At 34.9% G+C, this 26,289-nt stretch overlaps 2 protein-coding genes and 1 long non-coding RNA gene across 5 annotated transcripts; 1 reads left to right on the top strand and 2 right to left on the bottom strand.

Moving 5' to 3' along the window:
• Positions 1-996: 996 nt before the first annotated feature.
• Positions 997-16,809, bottom strand: LOC131001345 (DNA topoisomerase 3-beta). 3 transcript variants are annotated; one of them, XM_057927711.1, is made up of 14 exons: positions 16,701-16,809; positions 16,522-16,578; positions 15,467-15,570; positions 8,333-8,426; positions 7,683-7,782; positions 6,541-6,781; positions 5,238-5,400; positions 5,032-5,151; positions 4,645-4,724; positions 3,362-3,809; positions 3,062-3,190; positions 2,618-2,830; positions 2,066-2,245; positions 997-1,835 (listed from the first exon to the last, which is right to left on the bottom strand). In XM_057927711.1, exons 1-14 carry the CDS (start codon positions 16,719-16,721, stop codon positions 1,212-1,214), a joined length of 2,574 nt encoding a protein of 857 aa, XP_057783694.1. In that variant the 5' UTR covers positions 16,722-16,809; the 3' UTR covers positions 997-1,211. The 3 variants fall into 3 exon arrangements, with proteins under 3 accessions (XP_057783694.1, XP_057783695.1, XP_057783696.1); XM_057927712.1 differs by lacking the exon at positions 16,701-16,809 and having other exon boundaries at positions 15,467-15,586; positions 16,522-16,574; XM_057927713.1 differs by lacking the exons at positions 16,522-16,578; positions 16,701-16,809 and having other exon boundaries at positions 8,333-8,421; positions 15,467-15,554.
• A 1,348-nt stretch (positions 16,810-18,157) lies between these two features.
• On the bottom strand, positions 18,158-23,624 carry LOC131001358 (auxin-induced protein PCNT115-like). Its single transcript, XM_057927728.1, has 5 exons — positions 23,103-23,624; positions 19,797-19,997; positions 19,176-19,348; positions 18,981-19,083; positions 18,158-18,595 (listed from the first exon to the last, which is right to left on the bottom strand). The coding sequence occupies exons 1-5, from the start codon at positions 23,316-23,318 to the stop codon at positions 18,260-18,262; spliced, it is 1,029 nt and encodes a 342-aa protein (XP_057783711.1). The 5' UTR covers positions 23,319-23,624; the 3' UTR covers positions 18,158-18,259.
• Positions 23,625-24,984: 1,360 nt separating this feature from the next.
• Positions 24,985-26,052, top strand: LOC131001372 (uncharacterized). Its single transcript, XR_009093915.1, has 2 exons — positions 24,985-25,499; positions 25,531-26,052. It is a non-coding gene; the product is annotated as an uncharacterized LOC131001372 (long non-coding RNA).
• Positions 26,053-26,289: the final 237 nt, after the last annotated feature.

The following is a 26,289-nucleotide window of genomic DNA, read 5'->3' as shown; positions in this document are numbered from 1 at the left end:
TATTTCTTACTCTTACTTTATAATGGATCACTTTCTCCACTCCTAATACACTCATTTAATATTTTATTAAACATGTGCTACCAAAAGTGTGCACACTCTTGTGGGATGGAAGGAGTATAAAATTATTATTTAATGAACATATTCGCGAGCTTGTTCGAACATATTCGTGAACAATTCGCGAACCTGCTCACAAATAGGCTCGTTAAGGTCTGAGCCAAACATGTTCACGAACTCATGAGTCGAACATGTACAAGCTCGAGTTCGGCTCAATAATTTTATCAAACTCAGATTCGGGCTCGATTTCGACTCGTTTAGAAAACGAACGAATTCCGAACAAATTTGTTTCTAGTCGAGCGCGCTAAATAATTTGCAAGCGACTTGATTCGTTTACAGCCCCACGCTTGATAGTCTATGCTCTTAAATGTTCAAACGTAAAACCGAACACTCTCCTATTAGGTTATATTTATCCATAACCAAACACAACCGGTTATCATTAGAGGACAAAAAAGTTAAACCAAAAAAATTAAATATTGTGAAAGTGAGTAACCGGTTGCGGAAGAATTATGCAGACCAACCTTTAATCACTTTTTTTCAATAAAATGAGATAATGTCATTTTGCATTTTACAATTAAAAAATATGATAATAGATAATAAAAAATACTCCCTCCGTCCACGAAAAAACTTCCTATCTTTCCTTTTTGGGACGTTCACAAAAGAACTTCCTACCTATTTTTGGACTATACCCCACCACTTATAATCCTCTTACTTTTCACTTTTCACCACTCTCAATATTAATTATAACACATTTTCACCACTCCCCATACACTCAACTACCTTTTATCTACTCTCAATACACTCAATAATATTTTTTCTTAAAACCCGTGCCACTCTCTCCTAGGAAGTTCTTTCATGAACGGAGGGAGTAATATTTAGATTGTAGTGAGTTATTAATAAAGTATAAAAATTATAAAATTTAATTAAATTATACATTGTATATGTGGAAGAAAGAGAAATAAATTTTTTAGTAAAAAATTAGGTTTTTTAAGGGTCATTAATAAACATAGTCTTACTAGAAGATATTACTGGCAGTAATAGAAATCATGCTGATTCACAAAATTTTTGCAAAAAAAAAAAAAAAAATTGCAAAAACTACAACTATTCTGCATGTTGAAAACCACTACAGATTCAATCTACATACAACAAACACTCCTTTAGAAATCGCGGAAGCTCATTTTCGGATCTTGCTGTTTCTTGTTGCCCCTTCCTCTTCGTCCTCTTCCCCGGCCTCTTCCTCTGTTTCTGAAAAACGACCTCCCGTGCTTCATCTCCACGAGTGAATGCAGCAGTTCATCACACAGAATGCACCCGACGTGCAGAGTGCCGCCATCTTTCAAAGGAGTAGTCTTCTTGTTGAAGTCCACCTCTAAGATAGTCGAGTCACAATTAGGGCAATGATCCTTAGTTGTCGAGATCCTATGAGCGCCTTCAGGAAGGGAGACAAGACAGTTGCACATATTGCAATAGAGCCGCCATTTGGGAGCGCTGACTGGGTCGAGCACTAGTGTGCCATCGCACTCGGGGCAAGCACAAACACCTTGGGATATCATAGAATGCTGGCATGTAGGGTGTGGGCAGAGGAAACACGGCATGCCAGCTCCTTTGCCCAGCTTGACAGCACCAGCAGTTTTAGCCGCTCCGTATAAATTGTCTATCCCTTCAAATGGAGGGCTGTTGTAACAGTAAGGGCAGAACGGAAAGGATTTACCCTCTGGGCCAGGCAAGGAGAAGATCAAAAGCTCAAAGTTATCCAAAGGGCAGGTAAGTTCCTTGTACAGCTGAAATGAAACAAAAGCATCATATCCATAATCTGGGATAACTATTGCGATATAGAATAGATCAAGTGAACAGACAATAAACAAGACTCGGAAATATGAAGTTTTGATTTATTAAAATGATTCAAGTTTGTAACCTTGTTTCCGTATGCGAAGTTTTGTTTTATTAAAATGATCCAAGTTTGTACCCTTGTTTCAGTGCACTTCGTCCAATGCACTGAATTTGTGTTTACCTTGATTGTACCCTTTGGAGGAGTGTAATAAATTTCTTCACATGTCCCACAATATAACCGTGATGGCTGGGAAGATATGAGCTTCATGTACCGCAAACATTTGCCACATTTGCTAAGCACTCGTCCAGAGTCTGAGAGTGGAGAAAATTCTGCTTCAAATAATGCATCCATGTCTTCAATCTACGTAAGCAAGACGGAGGTTTTGCACGAAGAGTACAAGTTAATCGAAGAGAATATATAGGATATGAAACAAATAATGCATCCATGTTTTCAGCTATTCTATAAAGAAAAACACTGTAACAAACATAATATGATGGGAGCTATGATCTAAAGAAACAGACTACCCAACAACAAACGAAAGTAAAAGCAAAAACTAGAAATGACACATATATTCGAAAAATATCATAGATCATCTACCTTCACGATGTCAACAGAATAACATTTTGGCAATTCAAGGGAGGGCTTTAACCAAGGGAAGAATATGTAGAGTAAGAAAAATATTTGCAAACAAAAATGCTTCCCACTAAAATAAAAGAATACAGTCTTAAGTACCTGCTTGACAAAGTAGCTAAACTTCCTTCTAAATTGCTCTATCACATGCTGCACGACTAAGGAATGGTCTGCTTGACCTTTAGCAACAAGGCCAATTTGATGCTCAATGAAACTCCGAATATCAGGCAAACAGAGATCTGGGTCTATACACTGGTAGCCTCTTATTAAGCTGATACCCAAAACAGTAGGAACCAATCTCCTTCCAGCTTGTACCTGCCCTTCAAATATAGACATACAATAGAGTCTTACTCATCACTTCTTCTGCATCAAACATATACCTAATAAGGTACCCACCCCCTGGTTCTCGGATTTCTTTCCTTTTTTCTATTTTGTGCTTTTCATTTATCTTTTTGGTTTTCTACCACAAGGGTTCATGATGTATTTCAGCAGGAAGCTCATTCATGAGCTCCAATTTCATAGAAAGAGTGAATTAAGATTACATACCTGTACATAATTGCGTTCACATATGTTGTTAATATGTACAGGAATGGATGCATCTGTTCCTATTCCATTCTTCTCCATCAAGGATATAACTTCACTTTCTGTAAGGTAATCTGGAGGCTGTGTACTCCCCTGAAAGTCATAGAGTTAAACCTAGCTAGCAAAAACAGCAACAAAATTATAATCAGCTACATCAATTCAAAACTCATATATAACATCTGCTGTTTCAATACCAAAAGAAAGAAAATTGAGCAAATAATTCAGAAGGTAACTAAGTAGCTCTTTGATGCCAATGGTCAATACCTCTTCTACTTCAATTCGCACTATGTCAATTTTTTTTCCTTCAGTAAACTGAGGTATGTTTTTCTCAGTCACTGACAACCATGGCATAATGGATGTGAATCCTTTGACCGTGACATGCTGCCCAACACAATGGAATGATTCGCCACCAGATTCAAATTCAACCGTTCTCTTAGTGTACTTGCATTCAGGAGAAAGAGTTCCCAGAAAATGTTGACAAATATATTGGTAGAGTTTCCACGAATCATGCCCTAGCATATCCTCGGTAGCTGAACACATTGGAGTTATTGGAGGATGATCACCTACATCAGTTCCAGAGCGCGGCTTGTGATAGGCATCAGACAGCAGCAGCTGCACATAATTACCAAATTCTGGATTCCTGACTAATGCTCCAAGCGCACCTTTGTAATCAAATGAAGATGGGTATGCAGTGCTCTCTGTTCGGGGATAGCTACAGTAGCACCAAGAAGAAACAACACGTCCAACAAAGAATACCTCAATTAGGATGAAAATAGACCATAAGAAGGTGGTCACAATGTAAGACCACCAATCTACTTGTTATCACACTGTTGTCCTCAATACTCTAACAAAGATATATCTAGAATCCTTTATATTCACAGCTGCAGTTGTGCAGCAGAAGGAATACTAGAATCGGTACTGGGAAGATAATAGTGCTTACTGTTAACTAATATATTGTCCCGCAGGAAAATAATGTAGCATTTGCTAGGTGTGTGTTGAACATGACCCCTGGTTCCCTAGTAATTAATGTTGATAGTTATTTTAAAGCTGTTTTTGTACATCTGAAAATCTTTATATAGGTTGAAGCGGCATTGTCGAAGACATTAGCATAATGTTATTAAACATCAAACCATTTAGTCTTTTTGGGCCTGAAATATATTAAAATTAAATGGCATGTCGGCCAGGAGCTCCTATGGGCATTACCATGCCTAGACTGACTTTTACAACTTTGCTGCAGAGCAGAGATACTTTATAACACAGAAATTCTGGATACCATGAATCTTATGATTGTTTCCCTAAAAGATTGTCCATAATAAAATGCATAAATAATGTTAATTTGTAGATAAAAGCTTACTGTTAATGTCCCGATGCATGAAAAAAGTTAATATAAAATTAATAAAGACAAGAAAAACAAACAAAAACTTACTAGGAATCTGAATTACATAGGTTTCATTTACACGTGATTTGCAATTCTAGAAAGAGATGATGCTGCCATATACATACATGATACATATATATATATAAGAGAGAAAGTGACAATCTTGAACCTGATGAAACCTTGTGTATATAAACGCTCAGCCAATTGCATAGCCAGCTGCGGTCCCAAGCCCATAGCACTTGAAGCTATCTAAATAGTCAAGACACAATCACAATCTATATTATGATTTCATACTGAACTATTTGAGAAACAAATTCAAATTAGAGATTTAACTTCAAAGATTATTTAGGCTCTTTTTATTCTTAATTTTCCTTTTTTCCTTTTTTTGGTTTTTTTCCCCCTTCTCTTCAAGATTCAGACTGTGATATTGTGAGTTCATCCATCAGTTGAACTTAGATTGCGGTAAAAACAAAGTTAGATCAGGAAATAGAAAATAAATTATTGTGAATAGAATCTATAGGAAATTTATGAAAAACAAAAGATGGCATGAACTAACCTTCAGAAGTTTCACTGTGTTGAGACCAGTAGGGCGACTTTTCAACTCCTGTTTTTCTGATATGCGAACAACTTTCAGCATTCCATCTTCTTTTACAATGTTTTGGAACATAAGAGCTGACTGTTATCAGAGAAATTAACATGACTTTAAGCATATGAGAATCACACAATAGAACATTACAGGCAATTCGAGAAAAAGAACCTTACATCTGAATCAAATATTCTATGGCGCTCCCACTGTAATTTTAGTTCATACCCTTGGTGTAATATGTAAGGGTGCAATGCCCAAAACTTTTCTGGCTTAAAAGTGGAAATATCTAGGTGTCGTTGCACACAAAAGCCTAGAGTTGGAGTTTGACACGGCCCGTAACTGAAAGTAGAATTAAACTAGTTACACAAATAATTAGAATCACACAAGTAACTAAGTAACAAATGCACCCCACAAATGTAAAGACTTTATGAAAATTTAGCTGCAACCAAAAAGTTATCTGCTAACTGAATATCATGGGTAAGGGTAACAATTATCAACAATAGTTTACAGTAGAGAAAGAGTGAATACTTAACATGAAGCAACTACTGACATGATTAAAGCATTTTATTAAGCCACAGAAATCATAGAGAGGAATGCATGACAAGTAATTTAAGTACTAGCAGTCATTCTCCATTAATTAATTTTGGCAAATAGTCTGTTTGAATCATCAACAAACTGGGCCTCATGATTGTCCAATATAAGTTACAATGCAAAAAGTTGAGTTTGAGCTCTGCAATATAATTACAATTTATAGTAATCTAGACGGGTAACTGAGTACTTGGATTCCAAGAAATAAATAGGTCAGCTAACTTTTGGTATTATTGCAGAAAGAAACGAGTAGCAAACATGTTAGCAGGGATTGAATAACACAAACTGCTGATTCTTCTGAATCGAGAACATGTCAACTTAAGTACTACTTAGAGCCAACTAACCCTCAGTTTTCTAATTCAATAATAAGCAAGTTTCTTCTGATAATTTCTTTTAACTTCTTGTTTTTTCAATAGTTGCACGTGCTTGAGTGCTATTCATTTCATTAATTTTGGTCCTTCACCGCTGACACAAATTTGTCACTTTAACTAAGCCACCTTCAGGTCCTTAGCCTTGTTAAATTAAATCCTCTTCCCGGAAGCAAATTTTTACCACCTCATAGAACGTCCTGAGTTTTTTTCCCCTGTTACATATATTTCAATGCCTGCATAAGTGGCACATGGAGTCAACAATAATTGAGAAGAAGAGCTGCAGTTGAAAATGACAATATCCCGCTTGCAAGCCTCCATGAAACTTTCCCTTGTCCAATTTCGACCTTTACTTCCCCATCACGCGCTACTGATCTTGGTTCTTACGGTCATTTCATTAACTCCTTGTTTCTTAACACTATTGTCTAAATTATTCAAGATCAGCCTTACAGCTTAACACAACTTGACATAGAAGAAATCGAAGAAAAAATCTAGAATGCTTTAGACAGGGAGAGATACTGACGAAATAACTCGTGAATCAAGGTTTCCGTATTTCCCATTGAAATAGCTCGTCTGAAACCGTGTGAAGGCAACTCCAACTTTGAGATCTATCTCTTGCCGAGCATCCACAGCCAGTGCCTCATTTTTGTTAGGTTCAACAAGGTTACTCATGGCTTTCAAAATATCCTTCTCAGTTACAGATGAAAATCGAGCACGATAAACCTTTTTTCCATCCTTTGACTGGAAACCAGTGGACTCAATTACTGAAACCAAAGAAATATTTAAATTAAGAAAGAACTTTGTTTCACCAAGAATATCAGCCCAGAACCAAACAGAAAAATAATTCATTTTGAGGTAGTTAAGCTATCATGCTTATGTCATTAATTATCAACAATGACAAAGGGCAAGCATATTAAAAAACAAACAACTTTGTTCAATAATGCCAAGTTTTCTCATCTAGGACATTCTAGCTGGACATGAAACATGAAATAAACAACCTAAGGGATCAGCAATTAGATGTCCAACTGCAATCTAACAATGAATCAGATATAACAGAGTTAAAATCTCAGCAGAAATCTGTTCAGCGGCCACTTGCACAACTTTATTAATATCTAGATACAATTATGAGGTCTTCTTTTTATATGGTTCTTCTCTCCTAGCATGCTTATCAATTATAGAGATCTTCTACATAAAGGGTTTCAGATAAAGAATGAAGATAGTCAATATTATGTAACTGTTGCCGTATAACATCCATCTACTTGTCTAAATTGTTACCCCTCATCTTTTAGTACATATAGCTCCTTTATCTAAAGCCAACAAGGTATAAAAGCAACTCTGATCTCACTTTTGACTGTATCCATATTATCATTCAACCAACAAAAGCTTCTCCCCAGAATAATTAGGTTTTCTATAGTTATGAGCATTTTCCAGCGCATTATACTCTTGTCATTTGTATATGGATAACACTTCTAAGTAAATCACACTTCCTCCAAGACTGAAATCCTCCACTGCAGACACATTGGCGTGCACAGTGCCATATACAGGTATTAACTCGTAATTACACAAGTGCAGGGTAATTTGAGGTGATTACACCACATCCATAAAGCATAGAACATTTTCAATGTGGTTAATGACAGTATGAGAGCCATTCAATAAAAAATTTACCTTCAAAGCATATATTTTCTCCCTCACGATCACAATCCAGCCACAATACCAAGTGCCCGCAACCACGAGCTTCTTGGTTCAAATGCCTAACAATATGAGCCTTTCCCCAAAAGCATAGAATTCACCAGAAATAATGAAAATAAAATCAGAAACCACCAGGATAGCACCCAAAAGAAACAAAGACCAAAAAAGCACCTGAAAATTTATGTTATCACATGGATTGCAAATAAAATGGGGAAAGTAATGCAATAGAAGTTTCTTCTTTAATAATTTTGTTTGATCAAGAATAGCCATATTTACATGCTAAATATATACTCCCTCTGTCCACCAATTCTTGACCCATTTCATAATGGCACGAGTTTTAAGAAATTGGTTGAGTGTGTTGTGAGTGGAATAAGGGTCTCACCTTATTGCAGTTTTAAATTGATTAATTTAGTTGAATGGTGGGTCCAGAATGACAATATTGGTAAATAAGAGGTAATATTGAGGATTAAAATTAGAGGGTTGTGAGGGATAAACTTACCATTGGGCTAAGTTTTTGTGGACGGACAAAAATGAAAAAACTGGTCATGAATTGGTGGACGGAGGGAGTATTAGACTTGTTATAACATATTAAACAAAATGTAGTGAATCATTGAGATAAGAAAAACCTTCGGCGTGGATTCTGTTTTGACAGTTGGTGCATCGAAGAGATCCAAAGGATTAGTAGCATTCCAGTCTTGATAACGACCCGGAAAATCTACACTAGAATTTTAGAAACAGATTATTTCAGTCATACATGATATATTGGAGCCATAATAAATTATTAAAGCAAGGCATAGGTAATAATTATTGAAATAGCCATTGCTTTCATTACAATATGGTTGTCTTTTAAAATATTGCAACTGCTCAGTTGATAAATTATCCAGTCAAACAAGACATTCCTAAGGAAATAAATAAGAAAGGCGCCAGTCAATTGATAGATGAATATCAATTGGAAGGAAACAACTTGCTAGGAAGAAATGTGATACTCCCTCCATCCATAAAACATCTTCCTAATTTTTATTTTCGTCCATACACGAAACATCTTCCTAGTCCCATAATTATTAATAGTGAAGATCGCTATTACATACTGCATGGGCTTGGGCTTTTAATATTTAATTAGGGTTTGAAGTTGTAGATAACTTATAAATTAAGCCTGACTCTGATCTGATCGTCCAACTCTTGGGCTTTTAAAATGTAATTAGGGTTTAAAGTTATAGATTACTTATAAATTAAGTCTGACTCTGATATGATCATGCAACTCCAACTGCATGACAGACTCTTCGGTTCTTATTTCTTTTAAAGTTAATTGTTTCTGTTCCTTTCTTCCTCTAATCCCAAGCGATTGACAGACTCTTTGGTTCTTGAAGAACCGTTCTTCGCTTCTTCTTCCTGATCTCTTCAGGCTCTTCTCATATTCATCACTTCTTCTTCCTCTCCTCTTCTCATAATCAATTTCTATTCTATGGCAAGTTCAACTAATGTAAAAGATAAGGATGTAGTAAGATGGTTGCATAGAACTATGGTCGAACCAAACAACACAAAAATCATTAGATGCTATTATTGCTCTAAAATCTTCGAACGAGGTATTCACAAGGCTGAAAGAGCATTTAGCCGGAGGCTACAGAAACGCAGCAGCCTGTAAGATTATTACTCCTATGATCCGACAAGAGATGAAAGAGCATTTTGAAGAAAAAAAGAACGAAGCAGCATTGATGGATGTGATTCCTCACTTTGATGATATAGTTGGCATGGAAAAAGACGAAGATGATGAATAAGTTCCACAAACAAAATCTCATGGAAAACGGCCATTCATCTACAAATTCTGTAGCTTTGAAGAAACCACGTTTGGTCGTTTGGATCTGACCTTCCGGAAGCTACCAAATGCGAAGAGTTCCAAAACTTCACAATCACAATTTGAAGAAGCTCAAAATAAATTAAGGGATGATATTGTTCAAAAGAATGCAAGGTGGATGTATGATGCAGGGTATTTCATTCGATGTTGTCCAATATGATAGTTTCAAAACGAGGATTGAGCTATAGGGCAATACGGACACAACATGAAACCTCCAAGTTTTCATGAGGTGAGAGTTTCGTGCTTAAAAAAGGAGATTGAACATACAAAACTGATTTTGAAAGAGCATGAAGAACATAAGGTGAAGTATGGATGCACATTGATGAGTGATGGATGGAGGGATAAAAAAGGGAGATCGCCCATAAACTTTTTAGTCAATACGCCTACAGAAGCATGTTTATAAAGTCTGTTTATGCTTCTGAATATTCTCACATTGGGATGAAGATGTTTGAGCTGTTAGACAAATTTATCCAGGAGGTGGGAAAAAAGCATGTGGTGCTAGTTGTTACGGATAGTGCTTCTAATAATATTTATGCTGGTACGTATTTTTAAATTATTAATAGTTATATATTTTATTTTATTTAAAAGGGAGATAAGAATGTCTTCTACTTTAACGTTATTTGAAGCACTAAACGTTAAATAATGAACAAAGAGAACAGAGAGTAACCCTCCTCTTGCGAGGCCTACAACGAGAGGAGGGTAACGTTAAATAATGATGCGGGTATTTCATTCGATGTTGTCCAATATGATAGTTTCAAAAAGAGGGACTCAAAGAAATAAATTGAAATAAATAATGAACAAAGAGAACAGAGAGTAACCCTCCTCTTGCGAGGCCTACAACGAGAATGTTGTCCCTGAACTCTTCTCGCGAGGCCTACAGCAGAAGCTGTCCGGAATAACACTTACACTATAGCGATAATCCTAATCCTAACTCACTATTTAAAGACCTACAGAAACTTGAGGCCCAAGGAGCCCACACAAAACCCATTACTTTATTCTAGCCCTAAATAACTTAAGCTTAAATAATTAAATAAATTAAAGAAACAGTATATAACTATTTTTTTTTTTGAAGGGCAGTATATAACTAATTAACTATAACTAAATAGTAATCTGTATCAATTCCTTCGCACTTCAAAACAGGCTTGTCCAAGGTTGTAAGCACTTCAAAAGACATCCCAAATATGTCATGTCTTCAAGCTATTTGATTAGGAAATTCATATTCCCCTTGCTCCACCGTGATCCCTGGAGAGGGTGTATATATTCTGCATAAGCTTATCGTAGTGAGAAATTCCTTAGTCAATTGACTCAATTCCTTCCAATCTCGATCATCAAAGCTGGCGTAAATCCTTGATGGCGCAATGGTCGTTCTAGAGAGGGAATCAACCCTTGAAAGAAATGAAGTTCTTGTAGGGAGCAACGCAGCAAGTATATTTGAAGGGGTAGGAGCCACCACGACCACTGTCTCTATAAGAGAAGTAGGTGTCGTCATGGAAACAAGAGGCAAAGACGGCGGCGGCATCAAGGGAAACAGGAAGCTGAGGCGGCAGACTTGTCGCTGAAACCGGAGGTGGAGGTGAAGGAGTCATTATGGAAACAGGACGTGGATGCGGTGGAGTCATCACAGAAATAGGATGTGGATGTGGTGGAGCATCACAGAAACAGGAGATAGATGCGGTGTGGCTGATTTGGCACTATCTTGGCTACATGGAACGGGAGAGGGCTTCACTTTTCTTGATCGAATTGTCAGCAACTCCTCAATGCGATTGAGTTTCTCCATTATTCGCTCAAATGTTGTCAAGCTCAAGTCAACAGACTCAACACCCTTCTCTATCGTCTTCTCCATCATCTATTTTTATCCGGCAGGTCGGACCAATTGATAGAGTGAAGGGATTGAGATAAGCAAAGACTAGAGAACTGAAATAAATAAATTGAAATAAATAATGAGCAAAGAAAACAGAGAGTACCCCTTCTCTTGCGAGGCCTACTGTCCCAAACTCCTCTTGCGAGGCCTACAACAGAAGTTGGCCAAAATAATATTGCAGCGATAATCCTAACCCTAACTCACTATTAACTTATTTAAAGACCTATAAAAACTTGAGGCCCAAGAAATATCTTGGAGCCCACACAAAAGTCTGGCCCATTACTTTATTCTAGCCCTAAATAACTAAATAAATTAAAGAAACAATATATAACTAATTAACTATAACTAAATAATGATCTGTATCATTATTGGATATTTATTAGCCAAGTACCGTCACATATTATGTTATTCGAGATCTGCAATCATAGCTTATTCAAGTAATTGTTATTGAAACTATTCTCCAATGGTCTAAAGGTCTCTTTAACTTTAAGTCAGGTCCAGACTTGATGTATTGTATGTACTGTTTTGCCCATTTTCCGGGATAACACAGGTAGTAGTTAATCTTTATTTGTGAGCTGTATGTACTGTTTTGATGGTCCTGATAGCTATTATATACTCCCTCCGTCTCACTTAAATTGGCACTTTTGATTTGGGCACAGAGATTAAGAATAAAGGGTTAAGAGTGTAAAGTAAATAGCGTCCACTTATTTTATGTGAGTAGAGAAAGTAGGGACCACATACTATTTTAGGAAAATGTCAATTTAAGTGGGACAAACAAAAAAAGGCAAGTGTGCCAATTTAAGTGGGACGGATGGAGTATAATATAATTAATTATTCCTATATTTTTCCTTTTGTACTTACTAGGAAAATTGTTGGAAGAGAAGTACAAGCACATATTTTGGTCTCCATGTGCTGCACACTGTTTAGATTTAATGTTTGAAGACATCTTCAAAATGGCTATATTTACAACCACACTCAAGTGTTGAACATATTGAGGGAATTTACAAACAAAAGAGACATGATTAGACTAGCAAATACTCGCTTTGCGACTGCATTTTTTACATTGAGGGGTTTCCAGTTGCAAAAGCAAAATCTGAAGAGCATGTTCACTTCTGAAAAATGGAATAAGAGCAAGTTTGCAAAGGAGAAGCAAGGGAAACTCATGTCAAACGTTATCTTCATGAGTTCCTTTTGGAATATTGTAAGTTACACACTGAAAGTAGGCGCCCCACTCATGTCCTTCGACCGGTGAACGGTGAGAAAAAACTCCTACGGGATACATTTATGAGGTTATGAATCGTGCAAAGGAGCAAATAGCGGCTACATTTTCCCATGTTGAGGATATATACAAAGATGTCTTCGACATTATACATAAGGGATGGGATGTTCAGCTTCATCGACCTCTACATGCAGCCGACAATTTTTTGAATCCCGAGTTTTTCTACAACAATCCGGATGAGATGGCTCAAGATGTGGGAGTCCTGAACGGATTATATGATTCAATTACAAAATTGACCAATTCTGATGGCATAGAAGATGAAATACTCAAGGAATTGGTTATTTACAAAAAAGCAATGGAATTTTGCTAACCGACTGCGAAAAGGCAAAGAACTTTGATCTCGCTGGCTGAATGGTGTGGGTTGTATGGGGTATCAACACTTAACCTACAATAATTGGCCATCAAGATTCTATGTCTAACTTATAGCTCATCGGGTTGTGAATGCAATTGTAGTGTGTTTGAACATCTTTTCATTACATGACTATTATATATATCTAATACATTTTTCTTAATTGATATACTTCATTCCAAGAAAAGAAACTGAATAGAGCAACAGTGTTTGAATGGTTTGGTTTTTATCAATTATAGTAGGACACTTCGTAATAGGTATGATAAGCGCGACACGATTGACCCTATCATCTTGGATAATGGGGTTGATGATGAGAACAAGTGGATGATAGGAAGAATGGAGAATGAAGAAGATGTTCAGGGGATCTCGAGGTGGAGCTTCTCAACCTCGAGTTGGTGGAGCACTTAAGTCTACATATTCTGGGAAAAAAGTGGTTAAAAACAAGGGAACTGCCACTACATCCACATCCAAGGCACTCACTCAAAATGAAGAGGATGAATCTCCATTCAATTTCGAAGAAGAGAGTGGCAATGATGAAGAGATTGACACTGAGCTAGTGAGCTCTACAAAGATGATGAAGGAGATTGACACTGAGCTAGTGAGCTCTACAAAGATAATGAAGGAGATGGTTCGTTACTTGATTCGGAGGATGAGGATGATGATTAGAGGCTTTAATATGATTAGGTATTTATTTTTATTTGAAATTAAGTTTTTATGACTTTATCTTTTTATTAAATAAACATATTATGCATGTTTTTCTTATGATTATGATATATATGTTTTAATATATTTCTGCGCGATATATTCAAATAGCGCGCGTCGCGATGTGTGATGAGCGATAGCGCTAGGATGGCTTTGCGCGATGAGCTAATAACTATTCCTAGTCCATTTTTGGAAGTAACCCAACTAACTATCACCCTTACCATGTACTCCCTCCGTCCACCAATTCAAGGCCTACTTGCCTTTTTGGGACGTCCACAAAAACAAGGTCTACCTATTTTTGGTAAGTTTTTATTCATTATTTAATCAAAAAAGTCAAAGATTCTTTACAAAAAAGTGGGACCCTTTCTCCACTCAACTAATAAAAATACACTTTTTTCTTAAAAAGTGGGATCCTTTCTCCACTCAACTAATAAAAATACACTTTTTTCTTAAAACCCGCGTTTTTTCCCCTAGGCCTTTAATTGGTGGACGGAGGGAGTATTTACACATATTACCACTAATGGACCCACAATTTTTGGAAATAACCCCATTAACTATCATCACTTTTTCTAATTTGTGGGACTCTTGTCCACTCACCAAATGCGCAACTTGCTTTTGTTAAAACCCATGTCCACTCCCTTTAGGAAGATGTTTCGTGGAGGGAGGGAGTACAAAATATTTTCTTTCAAAGTAAAGGTTTATGCCACTTCACTACAATTTGAATGTTACTATTAAGCAAATAAGCAATTATTTGTATTTTTGGTTCCACAATATTTTATGACTAATTCCATTTGTGTAAGATATGTCACACGATTCCTTAAGTCAATAATTCAAAAGTCCTAGTTTCATTGGCTTTAAATTTGGATATAGCTCCCAATCCATAAGGAAGACCGCACAACAAAAGAAACACACTAAAGAGAGTCTTTGATAGAGTAAAGGCGTACAGAGAAACAAGAACTGGTATTACTGAATGAAATCCTCAAACGAGTCCTTTGGAAAGCCGTCCAAATATCCAATGATCCCCCAGAGATGATTAAAAAAAATCAATTACCAAATACCAACTATAAATACTAAACCCTACACTAATAAAGCCCATGCACACATGTTGGGCTAGACTCCCCAAAAAACAACAATAATAATAATAAACTGAAATAGGGAAATAATAAATAATAACTAATTCAATAATTAACAACTACACGCTTGCCACGAGCATAGACAACCACGGAAGCTGCACGCTATCAGTCTCACTAGTAAAATCACCATTGATTCAATGGGAAATATTATTTTCTACAACTTGATTATCATCAAGCCACTGAAAGGTGTCAGAGCAGTTCCATTATGCATCCTCATTCACTCCAAAAACCAAACAAATTTAAACTCCATTTTTTGTTGATATTGGATCTTGCTAGAAAGAATCCTCTGCATGTTTCTCCTAAAAGATTAACTTAGAGCCCATTTAAATTCTCACTGAAACAGTAAGATTTGTATGCATAGCTTCTTTTTTCTAACCGAGCATGAATTTAAATAAAATATACTAGTACAACCTTGTTTACCGGATCAAGATATCAACTAACAGAAGGACGCATGATTGCCAAGTAGAAGCAGTGTCTAGTATTTTACTCAGCGTCATGAGAGAAAAATTAATTCTGAAAGTCATCTTATTAGCTAGCAAGGAATTTTCCTAAAGGACATACTCTCAAGTCAAGGATTTGGAAACCTGAAAACATGACCAATCACTGATGTTACTCTATAAAGCACGGGAAATCCCAGAAACATCCCGTCAAACTCATGGACCTCAGTGCTACCCCTTCTTGTTGACATCTGCAATTTGATAAACCTGACTAGGTCATGCAATTTTATCGAAAGTAAAACACAGTCACTAAACCGGCAATTTTAGTAGATAACTTCAATAAATTCAAAAGTCAGGCAGAACGGAGATACTTAAAAAAAGAAAAGAAAAGAAAAGAAGAAGACGAAAGAAACCGGAACCAAACCAAAGCATAAGAATTAAGAATATATCCATCATAAGTGAGAATATGCTCACTAGTCACTAAACAAAGAGAAAAGCAAATTCAACATGTCCACCTACATATTCAAATTATTGTCTATCCACGACTCCTATATTTTTCTAGTCCTCGAATCTACAGAAGTTCTTTAACAACTTTCCAAGCAAAGAGAACATTCAGCTTTAAGTTTGCTTTCAAGTTCTCAGTGTTATTATAAGGAGGGAAAGAACCAAATTGGAAAAATAAAAATCCTTCATAAACCAAAAACAGAAAAAGAAAAAGGAAAGTAGGATTTAAACAAAGACATCCCTCTTTACATCCGTACTACCAAATTCCACCATAACCGAACATTGTAGGAGCAACTACACTTTAAAATCATTTCCTAAGAAGATTAGCATATCTCAAAATGCAACTATGGGGTTGACTCAAGAATAAACATCACTACCTTTTTGCTCTGAATAGGTAGATAAAAACCAGTTTCATTCAATATGGAAAAATGTTAAGCATCGAGAACATAAATCCAATAATTATTATGTAGTCAGCTAGCTTATGCCAAAAGAGAAAAACAATGAAATTCTATGACCTCAATTCACCATTTACTCATTTCTTTCCTAGTCAGAGAGCAAGCTAAGCAAGCTAAAATACTGATTACAAGATTTGATCATGAAAACGTTACTACCTACTCTTGACTATTTCATGTTCACATATACTACAAGCATCACATTAAATGCGAAAATTAATTGATAATAAAGCGGGAATTGCTTACTCGACCACCGGAAAGAACTGTAGCAATTGAAAGAGCAATGCTCGGCTTCTCCGCTACCTGAATCCATTGAAAATTTCATTAGCACAACAACCAAAAAGAATTACAAATTTAAAAATCGATTTGAGAAATCATATACATAAACTTTAGAGACGTCTACTAATTCTTTGAGATTTTCTTACCATTAGAACTTCGGGAGCCATTTTTGGTTTCTACCAGTGATTTTGCAGATTTTGCTTTAGTGTGTAATTTGTAAGGAACTTCGTATAAGGGTTGGGTTCGGGTTCGGGTTCGGGTTCGGGTGGGTACAAACATACAACTATAATAATTTTATAATATTAGTATGAAAAGAAAACTTACCGTATAAAGTCTGTATCTGTACTAATATACAGGTATTTTGGGCACAAAATAGAGATTAATTATTATATTCATATTATATACTTTATTTTAAAGATAGTTTATAAATAATATATTACTTCCTATGTTCCATTTAATTTGATTGTATTTTATTTCGATAGCATGAATAATTAATTTCTTTGATTCGATAAGAATAATGAAACACTAGCATAGAATATGTGAGACCTAATTGTATGTTTAATTAATTCAATTGAATTTTGATTTGTTTCCTAAGTAGAGAGTTTTAATCTAATTTTCTTGAGTCTGATCCCTTTAGATTAATTCATATTAGTGTCAATTAATTCCCATAAGTCGTAATTGTTGGAATCCGACTAATTAGTGACGAAGTTATCGTATCGGTGGTAGGGAATAAATTGGTAGACGAATTATTACTTGCATTTTTTGGGTAACTAGTACGTCTATCTGTGCGATTCACGGCGAACATCAAAATTAAAGATATGTTTAAATAATAATAATAATAATAATAATAATAATAATAATAATAATAATAATAATAATTTATATTGTGTGTGTTGGCCTAACGGTATGTGGTTAATGCTCAAGACCTAAGGTCCTGGGTTCGAGTCCACCGTGGTACGGTCTTTAAATTTTTTTATTTATTTATGTAATTTATCAAAATAATAATAATTTATATTGTGGGTTCGAAACCCAATTGTTGCATCATTTTTTCGTTTTCCAGCATGATGTCTTGGGTTCAAATCCACCGTGGTGCTGTCTTTAATTTTTTTTATTTATTTATGTAATTTATATAAAAAAATGTGGTGGGTTCGAAACCCGATTGTTGCACCATTTTTTTGTTTTGGTTCGAGTCCGCCGTGATACGGTCTTTAAATTTCTTTATCTATTTATGTAATTTATCAATAAAGATATTTCATTCGTCTCAACTTTTAGTATCCAATTATGAGTGACACGAGTTTTAATAGAGTGGTTGGGTGGATTGTGAGTGGAAACATTTATGTGAGTGTTAAAAATTAGATAGCGAAGCACGACTCAGTCGATAAGACGTTTCCTTTCAATCATTAAATTTTTAAGTTCAAGCCCACCCTAAAAGGAAAATAGAAACCATATCATAATATAATTAATTATACAATTATACTAAATTTTAGTCAAATGAAACAAAAACGTAAGTGCCTCAGAAAAAAAAGAAGTAAAGACTTCATTGTGTGTGTATGAAAGAAAAAGACCCAAAATTTTGGTGCAAATGAAATGTAAAGCAAAAAAGTGCAGTAACGTAGAAGAGTCCTTTTATTCATAAGCATAAGCTTGATTCAGTAACTGTGCTTGAAGCGAATAGAAAATATAGCATCCATAGTGCAAATGCATCTCAGGCATCAACTTTCCAAGAAGACAACGGTGGCGTGTCGGAATTTACCCATGTACTTGTCATGAACGCGTGCCTCTCCCCACCAACCATGTCAGCCAAAGAAGAGAGCTCAGTCATCTCTTCCGGAGTTAGTTTCACTGTGAGAGCTCCAATATTCTCATTGAAGTTGTTGATCTTGGTGGTGCCGGGTATAGGGCACACATCATCTCCTTGGTGATGAACCCAAGCCAATGCCAGTTGAGACGGGGTGCAGCCTTTTCTAGTAGCCATTTCACTGATCTTTTCATATACGACCTTATTGGCTTCAAGATTCTCAGCTTTGAACCTTGGAAAGATCTAGAAAATTCGACAGACTATATCATCAGCGCAAGTAAAAACAATATTTGGCATCTTCATCATTAAAATGACAATAAAGAATTGAAAATAGATCCTAAGGGATCAAATCTAGCTCTATCATGTGTCCTGCTTTAAGATTTTAGTTGTAACGTCATCAAATGTAGCTCTCCTCATCTAAGTCGCAATAAGCTACAAATTGATACAGTTTTTTAAGGTAAACTAAAACAAGTTTAAAAGTTCACCAAACATATGTTGACAAAGCTAGCAGTAGGAACCAGGAAGGAGAGCGATTGCCAGTTAGATATAAATCAAGCTAAATCATTCCATAAGCACTGATATTTAAATCAATATCTTTCCAGTGAAGCTTTGCTAGATATGCACCAACCTTACGGAAGTCACCCTCTGGCAAGTTCTGTATCAACTTGGGACCGACTGACAAAAAGCCACGTCCAAGTGGACTGTATGTGACAATTCCAATGCCAAGTTCTCTGAAATCACAAGACATGTAGAAAGTTGATATTGATCATTTTATTCAACTTCTCAAAATCCTAAATTACCGACAAACTACCCTACCTCGTACCTGCAAGCAGGAACTAATTCTTCTTCCAAATCTCTTGACCATAGTGACCATTCATTCTGGATCGCAGTAATTGGGTGAACAGCATGAGCCCTTCTGATTGTTGAAACAGAAGCCTCTGAGAGACCGACATATTTTATTTTCCCTTCTTCAACCAGTTTCTTAAGTTCTCCCATCTAGGAATAACAGCAATGGAAACGAAACATATGCAGTCACATTTACTTATAATAGTTCAATTCAAGATCATACATGCTCATTGTCAAACACAATTTAGTTGTTTCACATATATATAATAGTCCAACCACACTGGCATTTTAAAGCTAAGAACTTTCCTGATACGTTGACAGAATTAAAATGGAAATAAGGTATAAAATCCACTATGAGCATATCATACTATTCACACCTTGCACTACACAGTAAGAGAGGCAAAATTATTCAACTACAATTACCAGTCACACCCCAATCACCTATATACCCAGGATAGAACCTCGGTACAGAAATTTACTTCGAGAATTGAAATCACCAATATTTATCATGTGTTTTGGAATATTTTAAATGGACCACGTTTCACTAAGTATACAGTCTTCATATTCCAACAGAGTGATTCTTCAGAAGAGTACTCACCGTGACTTCAATGGGTACACGAGTGTCAATCCTATGAACATAATACAGATCAATACACTCAATATCAAGACGCTTCAAGCTCGCCTCGCATGCAGACCTCACATATTCCGGGTCACCACATATTTCCCTTTTCCCATCCTTGCGTGCAAAACCAAACTTAGAAGCAATTTGCACTTTCTCCCTCATCCCCCCTTTCAAAGCCTGCAACAATTCCAACAGACTAGTTCATTCAAAGCTCAACCCAATAATTGCAAGAAGTTGTAACCAGAATATATGCAGCGCCTCCATGAGAACCTCCTAAACCAAACTAAGAGGATGTTTGGCTGAGCTTATAAACTCTTTAAAGCAGCTTATAAGATGTTTAGGAGCTTATAAGCTCATGGCAAAATAAGCTCCTAAACAGTTTATAATCTGTAAAAATAAGCTCTAAGAGCTTATAAGCTCCCCAAAAAATAAGTTCCTCTACCCTAATTTATTTTCTTATTATCTTATAAGTAACATTCATTTTACAAAAATAATTATACTATAATTTTTTTATTTTCATCATATATCATTATAATTTCATCTCTTTTCGATTTTTTCTCTCTAACTAAAAATTCTCTCTAGCTTATTAGCTCAATTATCCAAATAATTTGACAACTTATAAGCTCTTAAGAAACTATATTTTATAAGCTCTTTAAGATAAGCTTAGCCAAACACCCTCTAAGTTCAAAGATAAGTCCGCTAATCAACTCTTGATGTGCATAAATTGATGACACGGCAGTGCACCTTTTATGTTCCTTCTTCAGTTTCTAACCATTACCGGAATAAAGCACACAAGTTTGTTAATAAAATATGATGGGACATAATCGAAATAAACGCCACAATTATGATCATGATTATAATGAAATAGCTGTCCAAAGCATAATTGCTCATCAGATAGAACATAATAAGCAGCATATATATGCACTAGCGGATCCAGGGGGATGAAGCCCCCTCCCTATTTTTGAGTTTTTTTTTAAACGTAGATATATATTTTATATTTTCTATATCTATGTATATTTGTATATAAATAAGAAAAAAAAATACTCCCTCTGTCCACCAATCAACTACCCATTTGCCTCCAAAATTTTGTCCACCAATTAACTACCTACTCTGCTTTTTGGACATATATACCCTCCCTTACTTTTTAAATTACTACACTTTACCAATTGGACCCACCACACTCTACCATTACTTGTCTACTTAATCCAATTTTGATGTTAATTAAATGGAGTAGGATATTTTAAATTTCCAATTTATTTATTTTCGTAATTTTCAGTATATTTATTTATTTATTTTCGCATTTTCAGTTTATTTATTTTTTTAAAAAAATATTTTCCAGTTTTCAGTTGATTTATTTATTTATTTTCTGAAAATTTTAATTCCAGTTTATTTATTTTCTAAATTTTCAGTTTATTTATTTCTTTCCAGTTTATTTATTTTTCAATTTTCAGTTTATTTATTTATTTATTTATTTTCTGAAAATTTTAATTCCAGTTTATTTATTCATTTATTTATTTCCAGTTTATTTATTTTCAAAATTTTCAGTTTATTTATTTTCGAATTTCCAGTTTATTTATTTCCAGTTTATTTATTTTTCACTTTATTTATTTTCTGAAAATTTTAATTCCAGTTTATTTATTTTCTGAATTTTCAGTTTATTTATTTTCAAATATTCAGTTTATTTATTTATTTTTCAGTTTTCAGTTTATTTATTTATTTATTTAGTTATCTTCTGAAAATTTTAATTCCAGTTTATTTATTCATTTATTTATTTCCAGTTTATTTATTTTTTATTTATTTTCAAATTTTCAGTTTATTTATTTCTAGTTTATTTATTTTCGAATTTTTAGTTTATTTATTTATTTAATTCCATTTTATTTATTTTCTGAATTTTCAGTTTATTTATTTATTTTCAAACTTTAAGTTTATTTATTTTCTAAAAAAAATAAATTTTCAGATTTTAATTAATTAATTAATTTATTTTCGAATTTTCAGTTATTTATTTATTTAATTCCAGTTTATTTATTTTTTATTTATTTTCAAATTTTCAGTTTATTTATTTATTTATTTTCGAATTTTCAGTTTATTTATTTATTTTCGAACTTTAAGCTTATTTATTTTGTAAAAAAAAATAATTTTTCAGATTTTAATTAATTAATTTATTTATTTTCAAACTTTCAGTTTATTTATTTATTTAATTCCAGTTTATTTATTTCCTAAAAAAATAATTTTTCAGATTTTAATTTATTTATATATTTTCGAATTTTCAGTTTATTTATTTATTTAATTCCAGTTTATTTATTTTCTGAATTTTCAGTTTATTTATTTATTTATTTTCGAATTTTCAGTTTATTTATTTATTTATTTATTTATTTCCAGTTTATTTATTTTCTGAATTTTCAGTTTATTTATTTATTTTCAAACTTTAAGTTTATTTATTTTCTAAAAAAATTATTTTCCAGTTTTTAATTAATTTATTTATTTATTTTCGAAATTTCAGTTTATTAATTTCCAGTTTATTTATTTTCTGAATTTTCAGTTTATTTATTTATTTATTTTTGAATTTTCAGTTTATTTAATTAAAGAGTAAAAAAAGAAAGAAAGAAATAGTTTATAAAAAAAAAAGAACACTTTAATAAGTCAAGGCATTAAAATAATGTTCTAATGAAAGATTAGTAAAAGTAATCAAAATATATTAACACTACCTTTTTAGTCTTTTACACCACTTTTACACCATCTTTTTCAGCTTTCTTAGTTTCCGTGCCGACCATCAAATAGGTAGTTGATTGGTGGACGGAGGGAGTATAATACATTGTTTATAGTATCCAACTATCCATATTCTTTGTTTAATATTGAACATTGATTTATTACATTTTATTTTTATCCCATTTTTCTTTCTTACTGTATTTAATTTTTAATATTGAAATTGAGTCAATTCTCAAGTTAAAAGTAAAATTACAAATTATTAATAATGAAAATTAGTTTATTTATTTAGAAGATGAAACATTTAAAAAAAAAATACATAAAACTATAAAAGTATGTTTTTATATACTTTCAATCTACTTTATGTTGAATTAATTGAACTGCAAATAATTATCTACTATTAATTGTTAAAAAAATGTATGAAAATGAAGTGTACGGAATGCTCAAAAAAAATTGCTTCAAGATCAATAAACTAATAGCATAAATTACAATTACTCGTCCATAATCAGATATAATAAGTTCTAAGCAATCAATTACTGCTCGATTAATTGAATTCTCAAGTTGAGCACAAAGAAATACCTTTCCGATTAGAATTTCGTTGGTATGGGGACCGTAGGCGTCAGAGGTGTCGAGAAATGTGACGCCGGAGTTGATGGCGTGGTGGATGAGTTGGATCATCTCGGCGTCGGGCTTCGGCTGCCCGTAGCTGGCTGACATGCCCATGCAGCCGAGGCCTTGTTTGGACACCTCAAGGCCCTGCGACCCCAGCTTGATTCTCGGCACATTCACTCCCATTTCGCTTAATTAGGGCTTCTGCAGTTCAGGATTTAATTTAACTGGATATTTCAGTGGCCTGTTGACTGTTGTCACTTGCCACTTGATGGATGGTAATTGGTAAATGAAGTGAGACTAATTTTATAAGGAAAAAGGGAAGATGATAACGTACCCGCCCGCTACCGTAATGTTTACGTTATCGCCAGCGATGACGCCATTTGTTAGATCTTTTCTTCGATGAGCTTGAATTATTGAGAGATCTAATTGTAAGATTGCGCCTTTGTCGCTTCGACATGTGTCAACATAAAGCGCATCTCTTGAGCTTGAAATTCACACTAGCTGAATTATTGACAGATCTAATTGTAAGATTGCGCCTTTGTCGCTTCTACATGTGTCAAGACTCAAGACAAAGCGCATCTCTTTCCTCTATGTAGTGGAGTACGTATTTCAATTTTTTTTATCTATTTTTTATATAAACTGTAGATTACTCTTTCAACTACCTTTATCACTTTTTCATAGTACTCCCTCCGTCCCAAAGGAAATGTCCTCCTTCTTTTGGGCACGGTTATTAAGGATGCATAATCTGCCTAATCTAGTAGAATATTAAGGAAATTTCAGTTTCTACTAGATTAGACAGCATATAAGATTCAATGACATATTATGCATCATTTCAGTTTCTACTAGATTAGGCAGATTATGCATCCTTAATAACCGTGCCCAAAAGAAGGAGGACATTTCCTTTGGGACGGAGGGAGTATCAAATAATACAAGAAAAAAAATAATACAAGAACTTGGGGTGATTACCTGTTGTCCAAGAGATCACAGGTTCGAATACTCTCGGCCACAATAACCACTAGGTAGGGTGTGTGTTTGGTTTGTATTATTTATAATGTAATTTCATCAAAAAAAAAATACAAAAACAATACATCACCACATAAAGTGGGAAAACATCGCCGCTTCAAATAATACAAGAAAAAAAATAATACAAGAACTTGGGGTGATTACCTGTTGTCCAAGAGATCACAGGTTCGAATACTCTCGGCCACAATAACCACTAGGTAGGGTGTGTGTTTGGTTTGTATTATTTATAATGTAATTTCATCAAAAAAAAAATACAAAAACAATACATCACCACATAAAGTGGGAAAACATCGCCGCCAAGCGGAATTGAACCCAAGACCGCTCATAAAGGAAAGTCTGTGGATGCCTCAGCTTTGCCACTAGAGCAAGGACTCATCGATTTTTTACTACAAATTTTAAAAAACTAATTTTTAGTGTGTTAAATGTGGTAGGTAAATAAAAAGCTGAATAAAAACTTTTACCATCTAAGAAAAGCTATCAAGTTAATTGAAACAATTCAAAAAAAATATTAATCAAGTTAGTTAAAACAATGGGAGTATTATTATTATTATTATTATTATTATTATTATTATTCATGACAACTCACAGCTACGGCCTCCTAGAGGCTACGGGTCAATCTAACAAATTAATCATGAAAACAAGCGTGTGATAAACTCAAACTTATAAAAACTTTGGTGACATTCAAATTTGAGAGCTTTGATCTAACATATTTCATTATTTTTATTTCTTAATAAAAATAACATGGTTCCGTTTTAATACATAACGGTGATTTAACGCTTTCTTTCACTAAAAATGACTATACAGTATACCGTGTATTTTGTTATACTCCCTCCGTCCCGTTATTAACGGCACGTTTCTTTTCGGCACGGAGATTAAGGAGTAGAAAATTAGGGAATAAAGGTGTATGATCCACATGATTAGAATTGTGTTTAGGGATTGTTTATTATTTCTAATTTATCAATATATAAAAACATTTATTTCTTGATTCATTAAATAAATTTAAAATCTGTATTTAATTAATCATTTGTTAACATTAACATTAATTTCACAAATTCACGCACTGGGAATTAGGAAGAACATGAACTGGGGTGAAAAATAAAAAATCCATGAATTGGGTGAAATTCACCAAATCAATACAAAACAGAATCGAAATACCATAACAAAATTCACCAAACAACAACAAAGATCCTAAAAATCAACAAATATTCACAATTCATGAAATTCAGGAAATCAACAAAAATCAAAAATCAAAATTCAGGCGCAGAGATATGGAGGCGCGAAGTGGAAGTGGAAGAGACGCCGCAGATCGGCGGAAGTAGAGGAGCCGTAGATCTGGCGGAGGTGGAGAGATGCCGCCGCAGATCTGGCGGAGGTGGAGAGATGCCGCCGCACCTATCGCCACGCCTGAAACCCCTTTCCGTCCTGCTCTCTATTTCTCTCCTGCTCTGTCAAGCAACGAGACGGTGGGTGGAAGCGGCGAGACTGGATGGCGGAGGTCGGCGGCGACACGAGGGCGACCGAGAATCTGGGGCGACACGAGGACGCCAGAGCCAGGGGTGTGAGGGAGCTCAGTGGTGACCGAGAATCTGGGGTGGTGGAGGGCACGAGGGCGGTGGTGGCAGCAGATCGACGGCAAGCAGATTGAGGCGGCGGTGGGGTGGTGGAGAAAAGGGTCGAGATGGAGAAAGCGGCAAGGCCAAGCAGAGAAGGGAAGGCGACGAGCAGATTTTGTGGGAGAGAGGCAGCAGGCGGTGGAGGATGGCGGCGGCGCTAGGCAGTGGAGACGGCGGAGGGTGGTGGCGGAGCTAGGCAGTGGAGGCGGCGCTAGGGTTTGGTGGTGGAGGGATGAAGAAGAGGATAGAGAGAGAGAGATGGAAGGAGCGTGCGTGAGTTTTTAGAGAGAGAGAAGACAATTAGTGAATTAATTAAGCTCTAAGTGATCCCTTATTATTTCCAAAAATAGAAACGTGCCATCAATAACGGGACAACCCAAAAAGGAAAACGTGCCATTAATAATGGGACGGAGGGAGTATATCATATCACACTGGAACAACAATCATTGAACATATACGTGTGAACTAAATTATTTGCAATCTGGCCTTTTCGATGACAAATTCCTATTTCATCTTAT

Source organism: Salvia miltiorrhiza, chromosome 8, assembly GCF_028751815.1.
Source record: "Salvia miltiorrhiza cultivar Shanhuang (shh) chromosome 8, IMPLAD_Smil_shh, whole genome shotgun sequence".
Lineage (NCBI taxonomy): Eukaryota > Viridiplantae > Streptophyta > Magnoliopsida > Lamiales > Lamiaceae > Salvia > Salvia miltiorrhiza.
This window is presented reverse-complemented; position numbering and strand designations above follow the sequence as displayed.